This window comes from Entelurus aequoreus, linkage group LG20 (assembly GCF_033978785.1).
Source record: "Entelurus aequoreus isolate RoL-2023_Sb linkage group LG20, RoL_Eaeq_v1.1, whole genome shotgun sequence".
Taxonomy (NCBI): Eukaryota; Metazoa; Chordata; class Actinopteri; order Syngnathiformes; family Syngnathidae; genus Entelurus; species Entelurus aequoreus.
Genome location: NC_084750.1, coordinates 31,372,625 through 31,384,564, shown reverse-complemented (window position 1 = coordinate 31,384,564; position 11,940 = coordinate 31,372,625). Strand labels below are relative to the sequence as shown.

The following is an 11,940-nucleotide window of genomic DNA, read 5'->3' as shown; positions in this document are numbered from 1 at the left end:
GGAATGCTGTTACTAGAGAAAGTTACAGGAATTCATCCTATGCTTACATTTCATTGTGCAACATGAGGATGTTTAAGGGGAACTAAATGTGATCTCTGAAAGGGGTACAAATGATTTCCAAAGCAGGACCCCCACCCAGACATATTGTACAATACTAATCCATAGCTTATGAAAAACAAGATTTCTTTTATTTTCATTACAAGTGGGCCAAATCACTAATATTACAAAATAATCTCATGAAAATGACTCCTGTCATTTGAGTGTTATTATAAAAGATTGGTTTGAGACAGATGTGCTGCTGGTATTGCCACGTGTGATGTTGCTCACATGTGCTCCACTGAATGCTCAGGGAGTTTTTGTGTTTGCTCACACACATGAACAATTAGAGGGAACATTGCCTGTGAGCGGGTCTTTTCTACAGCCGGAGAAATAATAACTAAGAGAAATCGTCTAAAATTGTATATGTTGGAAAAACTGTTTTTTTTTAAAATAAAAATGTGTAAAAAAATAAATTAAAAAAATTCCCAGTCCACAAGCATCCTCATTCACAACACGTTCTCTTAGTTTTCCATGTTATGATACATGTTCACATTATTTATTGACTGTATCTAAAAAAGATAAAAATATATTTTTATTTAAATGAAAATATGAAATAATCCTAAATGAAATACAATGACTTGGTTTATATTATTGTATATAAATCAGTGTCAGTTGAGTCGGTCCATAGGTTGCCTGTAGGGATTTTTAATGTCCAGCAGATGTCAGTATTTAGTGACACAGTATCGACACAGTATCAATACAGTTTTGCAATGTGTCGAAATGCTTCATGACGCCTCATCAACCCATCACTAGCGTACACTCATTAGAAATGCTTTGATCACCAATGGAGAAGCCCTCGCACCCGTTTCAGCGGGGGGACTGCGTCTCAAACCAACCATTGGAGAACGTTTTGGCCCACCTACACAAGTTCTGCTGGTAACAAGGGGAGTTATAAAGCTACAAGTATAGCCATGATCTAGAACCAAGGACTACCTATAACAAATGTGCCATCTGGAGTGAAAAGTGACAGGGAGACAAAACTTTCCTTTAGGCCCCTGAAGGCCTCACTGGCCTCCTTAGTCCACTGAAAAAGAAAGCTGGTAGAGGTGAGAGCATGGAGAGGTGCAGCTACCTTACTGAAGTCCCGGATGAAACGTTGGTAAAATCCCACGAATCCCAAGAACCGCCTCAGTTCCGTCATGTAGTGGGTTGAGGCCACTCCCACACCGCCTCGATCTTCTTGGGGACCGCCTTGATGTGCCCCTTTTCAATGACAAACCCCAAAAATCCCACAGATAGTGCGTGGAACTCACATTTCTCCGCCTTGACAAATAGCCCGTTCTCCAGTAGGTGTTGAAGGACCTAGCGGACATGTCGCTGGTGCTCCTGCAGGTTCTGGTAAAACATTAGAATATCATCCAGGTGAACGACAACAAAACGGTCCAGCATGTCTCGCAAAACGTAATTGACCAAAGCCTGGAAGACAGCTGGGGTCCTGGATAAGTCCTATATTCAAAAATATATACCGTAATTTCCGGACTATAAGCCGCACCTGACTATAAGCCGCACCAGCTAAATTTAGGGGAAAATACAGATTGCTCCATATATAAGCCGCACCCGACTATAAGCCGCAGGGTTTTGATGTGTAATTACCGTAGTATATAGGGGTTCCTGCTACCACGGAGGGGATTGTTGGGACAGAGATGACTGTTTGGGAAGGCAAAGCGTCCCATTTATTAACTATAAATCTTTCAATCATTCAATCAAACTTTCACATCTTTGACATGGCGAACAGCATTCGTGCAGAGTACAAATAATACAACGGTGCAAAGTAATACAAAGTGCTCGCATGTACGTTATCAAAATAACCAGCCTACCGGTATATGAAAAGTCAGTCTTTAATCATTGTGTCATCGTCTTCCTCCTGCGTACTAAAACCACCGAAATCCTCTTCGTCGGTGTCGGAGAAGAACAGGCCGTATATAAGCCGCACCCTTGTATAAGCCGCAGGGACCAGAACGAGGGGGAAAAGTAGCGGCTTATAGTCCGGAAATTACGGTATATATTATATTCAAAGTGTCCGAGATGAGTGTTCAAGACCGTCTTCCACTCATCACCCTCCTTAATGCGCACCAGGTGATAGCCATTGCGGAGATCAAGCTTACTGAAAATAGTGGCTGGAGCGAGGGGCTCGAAAGAGGTAGGAGAAACTTATTTTTGACGGTTATGCAGTTCAATTGACGGTAGTCGATGCACGGCCTCAAAGAACCGTCCTTCTTGCCAACAAAAAAGAAGCTTCGAGGGAGTGATGATTCCTGAGGCGAGGGATTCAGAGTTGTAGTCCCTCATGGCTTGTTTCTCAGGTAGAGACAGATTGTACAGCCGGCTGGAGGGGCGGACAGCGTTGGAAAGCAGATCAATGGCGCAGTTGTAGGGTCTATGCAGCGGGAGAGAAAGTGCACGTTCCTTGACGAAGACAGCTGCAAGGTCATGATAGGCCGCGGGAACATGGGAGAAATCAGTGGACGGTGAGATGGGTTTGGACCTGCTGGCCCGGGGAACTTCCGACCGTAGGCAGTGTGCGTGACAGGCCGTGCTCCAGGCAAGGACCTTGCCCGTGGTCCAAGATATATGGGGGTCGTGTTGGCGGAGCCATGAGCGCCTGAGGACAAGAGGGTCGACGGGAGGCTGATGGTCTCTGTGTTGTTCCCCAAGAGGATCAGATATAGGGGCTCAGTGCAATGTTTGATGGGTCCGAGGGGATGTCCGTCCAGAGTAAAGTCTCAAGTGGAATGAGGGTAATTCCCAGTTGGCGGGTAACCTTGTGGTCGATAAAGCTCTCGTCCGCTCCGGAATTCAGGTAGGCCTCCACGGTCAGCATTTTAGAGCTCCAGGACAGGGTTCGCCGGGAAGGGAATGCCCGGGTTCCTCTTAGACTGGGGAACAGAAGTGTGATTCACCAGGATCCCCCTTGCTGGCGAGCCTGGTCTTTTGGCCTCGTCGGACATCTTCTGATGGTGTGTCTGGCCAGCCCACAGTAGAAGCAGAGGTGCTACCTGAATCTCCTCTCCCTCTTCTCAGCCGCCAGGCGTGACCTGCCGAGCTGCATGGGTTCCACCGGCATGGACGGGGTTATAGGCCAACACACACCGCTGTGGTCGGCAGGTCGAAGCTTGGGTGTCGGAGGGGAGCTCGCAGAAGCCAATACTCTTTCTGCTGCTCGCTCAATGAGTCTCTGATCAAACATAAGAGCCAGGTCAATAAGGGCTCGGCACGAGGTAGGTTGGTCTCTGAGCAAGCCGTCCTTAATAGTCTCGCTCAGCCCTCTCCTGAAAGAGCTTTGGAGCGCCTTATCTCCCCACTCGCTGTCTGCCGCTAGGGTGCGGAACTCAAGGGTGTAGGCCGCAACCGAGCGGGAGCCATGTTGGATGGTGTGCAAACGTGCCGAAGGGTCCGCCTCGTCCACGGGGTGATCCAACAAAGCAAGCACGAAACTCAGCTCGAAAAGCAGTATAGTCGGTGCACAGCCCCAAAGTCTTGTCGACTGCTGCTGTGGCCCACTTAAGAGCCTGACCCGAAAGTAATGAAAAAAACACTATCTTGGCTCCATCGGAGGAATAGCGAGATGGTTGATGTTTAAAAATTAGTTCACATTGAACCAAAAACCAAAGTTCAAAATCTCCCTTGAAGGGTCTGGGGTTGGCGATCTTGGGTTCTAGGGCGTAGGAGGGGTTCCAGGCGGTGGGTTCTGCCGGCGCACCAGGATCTGGCCCAGGTGGTGAAGCAGGGCTTGGACTAATGGTGTCCAATCTTCTTAACAGGCTTGCGAAGGCGACTTCGAGCTTGTTCTCCAGGTTTGAGAAGCGCTCTTGGTACTGCTGGAGTACAGCGTGCATGGCTAAAAGGTCGGGAGCGGTGGGGGGTCGGGAAAGGGGCGCGGACTGGGGTCTTCTTGTGCCATCTGTTTCTGACATGGCTAGAATGTACTGATACGTACGGTGGGGGAAGGAGATGGCACAGAAACAGAAGTAAAGCTCAACACGTATATATTGAGCTTGATGATGCGGTGGAGTGTGTATGCTACTATATGTGTGAAGCAGGACTATGTTAGACTTAGACTTCCTTTTTATTGTCATTCAAATTTGAACTCTACAGTACAGATAAGAATGACATTTTGTTGCATTAGCTCATGGTAGTGCAGGATAAAAAATCAATAAGGTACAGATATAAATAAATAGATTACTGTACAGATAAACATATTGCACTTTTACATATGCATCCACGTTTATGGATGTATGTTATATTGTCTTTATATTCCAGCGAGTTAATCCATTTTTGGGGGGAATTGAGGGGATTATTATGATGCGTTCAAGAGTCTTACGGCCTGAGGGAAGAAGCTGTTACAGTACCTGGAGGTTCTGCTACGGAGGCTGCGGAACCTCTTTCTAGAGTCCAGCAGTGAAAACAGTCCTTGGTGGGGGTGGGAGGAGTCTCTGCAAATTTTCTGAGCCCTGGTCAGGCAGCAGCTTTTTGCGATCTCCTGGATAGGAGGAAGAGGAGTCCTGATGATCTTTTCCACCGTCCTCACCACTCTCTGCAGAGACTTCCAGTCTGAGGCACTGCAGGCTCCAGTCCAGATTTATTTATATATGCACCTTATTGCTTTTTTATCCTGCACTACCATGAGCTAATGTAACGAAATTTTGTTCTTATCTGTACTGTAAAGTTCAAATTTGAATGACAATAAAATGGAAGTCTAAGTCTAAGATGCTGTTGGTCAGTAGGCTCTCTATAGTGCCTCTGTAGAATGTGGTGAGAATGGGGGGAGGGAGCTGTGCTTTTTTCATCCGACGCAAAAAGTGCATGCGCTGCTGAGCTATTTTTACAAGAGCGCCGGTGTGTAGGGACCAGGTCATATTGTCAGTTATCTGCACCCCCAGGAATTTGGTGCTGCTTACCATCTCCACCATGCCGTTGATGAAGAGTGGAGCGTGGCTTGATTGGTGCTTCCTGAAGTCGACGATGATCTCCTTTGTCTTGTCGACGTTCAGGACCACGTTGTTGGTTCTGCACCAGTCAACCAGATGTTTCACCTCCTCCCTGTAGTCCATGTAGTTGTTGTCACGGCTGAGGCCCACTACTGTTGTGTCGTCCGCATCCTTCACAATGTGGTTAGTAGTGGACCTGGCACAGCAGTCATGGGTCATCAACGTGAACAGCAGCGGACTCAGGACGCAGTCCTGGGGGGAGCCGGTGCTCAGGGAGATGGCACTGGAGGTGTTGTCGCCCACTTTCACAGACTGGGGTCTGTCTGTGAGGAAGTCAAGCAGCCAGTTGCATAGGGGGGTACTGAATCCAAGGGGGGCCAGTTTGCTCACCAAGTGCTGCGGGATGACGGTGTTGAACGCCGAGCTGAAGTCCAGAAACAACATTCGCACGTGTGTGTCCTTTCCTTCCAGATGTTCTAAGCTCAGGTGGAATGCAGAGGAGATGGCGTCCTCTGTGGAGCGGTTAGGGCGATAAGCAAACTGGTATGGGTCGAATGTGGGGGGAAGTCTGGAGACAATGCATTCCTTTACCAGCTTCTCGAAGCACTTCATTATGATGGGGGTGAGTGCTACGGGGCGATAATCATTGAGGGAGGAGATTGTGGGTTTTTTAGGCACTGGAATAATTGTGGCCGTCTTAAAACATGATGGTACCACAGCCTGGGTCAGCGAGGTGTTGAAGATGTCTGTGAGAACCCCAGCCAGCTGGTCTGCACATCCCTTAAGCACCTTGCCCGGAATGTCATCAGGTCCTGCTGCTTTCCGGGGGTTCACTCTCCTCAGGGTTTTCCGGACATCCGCTGTTTCCAGGTTGAGCGGCTGCTCATCAGGGCGAGGGATGGATTTCCTCGCCGGAGGGGTGTTAAGTGCCTCAAACCTTGCATAGTGGTTGTTTAGGTCATTAAGGAAGCTGATGCTGCTGTCACAGGGACGGGGGGCAGCTTTATAGTCCGTGATGACCTGTATGCCCTGCCACATTCTTCTAGTGTTCGTGGGGTTCTCGAAGAAGTCCTGCACTTTCTGACTGTGAGCACGCTTTGCAACCCTAATGGCACGGTTCAGGTTAGCTCTGGCTGTTTTAAGTGCTACCATTTCGCCAGATTTAAAAGCCTTCAGCATTGCATGTACCTCACTGTTCATCCAGGGTTTCTCGTTGGCCGGTGTGGGGATGTTCTTGATCACACTAACATCCTCCATGCACTTCTGAATGTATGCGGACACAGACTGTGCATACTCCTCCACACGTGTGATGACTGTCGGTGGCGGCTGCCTTGAACTTGTCCCAGTCTGTGCTTTCGAAGCAGTCTTGTAATGCTTCTATTGCTCCCTCTGGCCATGTCCTCACCTGCTTCACTGTAGCTTGCTTCCTGATCAGCAGGGGCTTGTATGCAGGAATTAGCATCACAGATAGATGCTCTTAGGAGCCGAGGTGGGGGCGGGGTGCAGCTTTAAATGTGTGTTTAATATTGTATAAATATAATATAATATTGTATAATATAATATGGAGAGAGGCGTCAGAGTCCGTGTCCAAGCGAAGGTCGAGGATCCAGGGAGGCAGTCAAAATCCAGGGGGGGGAGTCCAGGGAAGCGAGGCGCACAGCTCGAACCAAGGATGCGGAAGGAATACTGCGGGATGCCAAAAGACAAATGAGCATGAGGGCAGAAGGAACACGGAGAGCACGTATACAGGGAGAGGAGCAAGACGTGACAGCTTACTGTGAACAGAGAACTATGTTCTAGCACTGGATTTCAGGACACGCTGGCTGTTATGGCGTGGAGTGTCATCAAGTGCAGGTGTGTTGATTACTGACTGCACACAGCCGCACCCTTGCGCGGCTGTGGCAGAAGCGGTGCTCTCAGCGTCGCGTGCTGGGGAATGAACGGTGGCATGCGCACACGCCGAAACATTATATTTGCAATGTTTTTGTGGATTAGCCGGATTTGTAAAGGACTGCAAGTGTCTTTTTCCGTTCAACTTTTAGTGCTGAGTCTGCGTAGTCACCACAGCAAGGTTTTACCTCTTCTCGAAGCCAACAGAGAAAGGATGTTTCCTGCTGTGTGGCCCATGAGATCTGTATTCCCTCATTTATTTAAGTTCCTGTCTCAGATTCAAGTTTTGTCAATAATCAACGTTTATTTATGTAGAAGGAATGCAATATCAAACATCATCGATAAAATCATTTAATAAAAAAGGAAAATTAAAAAGGGCATAAATAAATAGAAATGGGGAAATATATTCTGAATTTCTATTTAATTAGAGTAGATTGTTTCCTTCACATTAATGCAGCATTTACCATGGCACTTATCAGACATGGGATATATGGCCAGACTACAAACACAGCATAAGATATTCCAACAAACATCCAAGTTTAGGAGTCATACATCAATAGTGACAGCCACCTGTTTAGCTATGTTGTATATATGTAGTGAATACTTTGATGACCTGAGCACATAGTAAAGTGTTTGCCAAGGTTCCAACCATATTGTAGTCTGTCTGTGACGTTGTTGTGTCCATAAAACCCATATTGTCAGTTATTGCGAGCCGTGTTGTCAAATGTTTCAACATATTGCTTGTATATCCTCCTCCTGTTGAAATAGCAACTTTGCAATGATTACAAGTAATGCTGTTGCAATATTTTCTTCTAAAACTTTGGAGTTTTTCCGCGGCCAGGGCGTCATGTTGCTGTCAGACCTCACTGCGCATGTTGTGTAATGTGTCATTTCCACACAAAGGAATCATTAATGGAATCGTTTGAAAAAATGGTAAGCGATTCCAAGGAATTGATCAATTGGGAACCAGTTTTCGATTCTCATCTCTAGCGGTCGAGCAGTCGACTTTAATGATGATGAATAGTTCAAATCTTGAAAAATAATTCTTCTTAAGAGTGTATTAATCAGCGCCATCCAATTTTAAAATGTTTTAATCATATCTGGCTTGTATATTTGCTTCTAAATCTTTCAAAATACACCCACATTTGCATTGATGCAGGTAAATAAACAGTAGCCTAATGGTACTCTGTGTCACGTGATTGCAACCCAGCAATAGTATAAAATACTGAATCTGAAAACACAAGAATCTAAATAAAATATGCACAAATGGAGAAAAAACATTTCAACAATTATTTATTTCTACCATTTCGCATTCTACTACAGAAAATTAGATTAAACTGACCAGAGCTCCTTTGCTGCTTACTCCACGTTACTTCCATTTTTTGTTCAAAACACAATCAGCGAAGAACTGAGTTGTTAATGATGAATACATTGATTAAAATGTGTATCCCTGTAGTGGCAAACATTGCTCATATGGCAACAACACTTGCAGTTATTGTCTCCATCCGCTTGCTAAAGCAGGGACAACTTTGGTCTAAGGACAAACTGGTCTTGGCATGTACATTTTTAACTCTTTCTTGTACTACTGAAGACTTTGTAATTTTTTGTATGCCATTATTCTTTTTTTTATTAACATATGAAACATTGACGAAAATAAATTGATTGACCATATTTTGTTATATGAATTGCCGTTGGTGGCTTCAGTGGCGGTCAGTGTAAAGAATAACTTGATTATCAGGGAACATGTAAGTCAGGGGTGAACAACCTTTTCCACTGAGGGACACAAACTAGAATATCAGAGGATGCAGGTGCCATTTCGATGTCTTTAACTTTGTTAACAGGCTAGAACCAATCCAACAATCACATATACAATACTCACTAAATGTCAGGATACAGCTTAAATATACTGGAACATCCATCCATCTATTTTCTACCACTTGTTCCTTTACCTTCTGAATGCTGTTTATTACTTGCTGTTCTTTAACAAAAAATTTTAATAGCGAAATTCGCAGCAGTTGTGTGATCATTAGATGCCCTGTTCTCAGTCCTCTTCGTCATGCTGTTTTTTGTTATATTGACACATAACAATTGATCGACATTACCTCGCCATTCCCAGCCTTCAAAAGGATGTTCTCAGGGGGAAATTAACAATGAGCTGAGAGGGCCACAGAGTGCCATCAGCTGGTTGCAACAGAGGGACTAGGTTAAGGTTTATGTTCCACATAAAGGCATACATTGTATGAATATGTACTGGTCCATTCAAGGATCACACAACGTTGTGAATTTTTTAAGTTGTGCAAAAAGTACTAAAACCTTGTATTGTTGGACTTGTGCATTCAGAAGTTTAGAGAATGTCAGATTAAGCTTTTACTTTTACCTGAGAAAGTTAAAAGTGCATTTTAGGGTCATGCTGAAATTTCACATGAAAGCACAATACCCTTTGTGAGTTGTGTATAATTAAGAAAAAAACTGCCTGCACTTCATTCAGCGTTGTGTTTTGAGTGTAAAAAGTATATTAGAGTCAACATGTTTGCTCCTTCTATTCTATTTTTAATGTATTTTTTTGTTCGGTTTTATTAACTGTATTTTTTTTGGAAGAAAACAATAAAGCTACAGGCCCCTATTGTAAGTGGACATGTACATGATCATTGCATCTTATCTGGTATACTGACAGGACTGGCATGGAGCTGTTTCATCTTCTCCTGGTTAATTTGGTGGGGTTGTACCTAAAATACACAAACAGATAACAGTTGATGAGCTTTTAACATTCCTCAATGTCATTAGAGGCATTTGAACAAACAAAAAGCAGCCCAAATGAAGTGACGTAAACGACGGCCTAGCGTGTTTGAACAGCTTAAATGGGAATTGCACTTTTTCTTTTGGAATTTTGCCTATCGTTTACAATCATTATGAAAGCCAAGAAGACCAATGTATTTTTTCAATGCATTCTAACTCGTAAATAGACGGAAATAAAATGCTGCTTACAAGTCTGGTCCAAAAACCACCAACAATACTCCATTTACATTTCGTGATCTGAATATTAATCAATTATTAGCTATATTGTTATTATGAGCTGCACCACAGACAAACAATTTTTAGCGGCACCGTGATCACAGACAGCTAACAAGCTTGTGCTGCTATAGTGACGTCATCAGCTGCTGAGCTGCTTTCTCGCCTCCGAGAATGCGAAAGTTTATTTTACATCACAAATATTGTCTCTCATCTTGATAGTGGAAGGAGGACGACATAATCCGACAAGTTGGTCGACTTTGGCATACAATTTAAACCCGGTAAAAGGCAACACAGATACAAATGACGCTTGATTACACCACCCTTTTTACTTCGCAAGGATTATGAGTCATTCTTCATCCAAACAGGAATATATCAACATTTCATCAGTCGCCATCTGGTGACAGCAGACATTGTACAATAAGTGATATTTATACGTGTTTGTTGACTCTCATGAAGTCTGCAGTGAGTGTGTTGTCGAAGGAAAAAGCAAATGTGATGCATTTGTGAAATTGATGCGCTACCGTATGCTTAAAGGCCTACTGAAACCCACTACTACCAACCACGCAGTCTGATAGTTTATATATCAATGATGAAATCTTAACATTGCAACACATATCAATACGGCCGAGTTAACTTATAAAGTGCAATTTTAAAATTCCCGCCACACTTCCGGTTGAAAAACTCCTTCGGATATGATTTATGCGCGTGACGTCCCAAAAGCAACGGAAGTGGTTGGACCCCATCGGACTCGATAGAAAAGCCTCTTGTTTTCTTCGACAAAATTCCACAGTATTCTGGACATCTGTGTTGGTGAATCTTTTGCAATTTGTTTAATGAACAATGGAGGCTGCAAAGAACAACGTTGTAGGTGGGATCGATCGGTGTCTTAGCGGCTAAGTACAATACTTACAGCAATACAACAAGGACTACTTACTACGCCTAGCCGATGCTTGCCGCCAAACCCACGGATGAAGTCCTTCGTCGCGCCGTTGATCGCTGGAATGCAGGTGAGCACGGCTGTTGATGGGAAGATGAGGGCTGGCTGGCGTAGGTGGAGCGCTAATGTTTTATCATAGTTCTGTGAGGTCCGGTTGCTAAGTTGCTAAATTAGCCTTAGCGTCGTTAGCAACAGCATTTTTAAGCATTACCAGGCTGAGAATTTTTAACCGTGTAGTTACATGTACATGGTTTAATAGTATTGTTGGTCTTCTGTCTATCCTTCCAGTCAGGGGTTTATTTATTTTGTTTCTATCTTCATTTGAGAACGATGCTATCACGTTAGCTCAGTAGCTAAGTGTGTCACCGATGTATTGTCTTGGAGATAAAAGTCACTTTAAATGTCCATTTCGCGTGCTCGACTCTCATTTTCAAGAGGATATAGTATCCGAGGTGGTTTAAAATAGAAATCCGTGGTACACAATAGAAAAAGGAGAGTGTGGAATCCAATGAGCCAGCTTGTACCAAAGTTACGGTCAGAGCGAAAAAAGATACGTCCATCACTGCCTCTCAAGTCCTTCACTGTAACGTTCCTCATCTACGAATCTTTCATCCTTGCTCAAATTAATGGGGTAATCGTCACTTTCTCGGTCCGAATCTCTCTCGCTCCATTGTAAACAATGGGGAATTGTGAGGAATACTAGCTCCTGTGACGTCACGCTACTTCCGGTACAGGCAAGGCTTTTTTTTTATCAGCGAGCAAAAGTTGCGAACTTTATAGTCGATTTTCTCTACTAAATCCTTTCAGCAAAAATATAGCAATATCGCGAAATGATCAAGTATGACACATAGAATGGATCTGCTATTCCCGTTTAAATTTAAAAAAATCATTTCAGTAGGCCTTTAAAATGAGCAAACTATATATTACTACATTAAATATATACTTACAGTGTGTATATGAAACTTGATGGAAGAGTTTGTATGTTTTTTAAAATGCTTCATAAGCAGAGTAGAGCAACTCCCAAAGGCTCCATTGTAAGCAGACTTCTCCTTGCATATATTTACTAGTTAGAAT

The 11,940-nt window shown here is 44.1% G+C and overlaps 1 protein-coding gene across 2 annotated transcripts in view; it reads right to left on the bottom strand.

The window, feature by feature from the left end:
• Positions 1–589: 589 nt before the first annotated feature.
• The window catches only part of nbn (nibrin), a 69,185-nt gene continuing 57,834 nt past the window's right edge, over positions 590–11,940 (bottom strand). The window contains exons 17-18 of one of the 2 annotated variants that reach the window (XM_062029972.1): positions 9,590–9,643; positions 590–1,434 (exon numbers count right to left, since the gene is read on the bottom strand). In XM_062029972.1, the coding sequence (XP_061885956.1) occupies positions 9,610–9,643 (34 nt within the window). In that variant the 3' untranslated portion in view covers positions 590–1,434; positions 9,590–9,609. Of the gene's footprint in view, positions 1,435–7,188; positions 9,644–11,940 lie in introns of those variants that run through there. The other variant, XM_062029971.1, reaches the window with a different exon arrangement.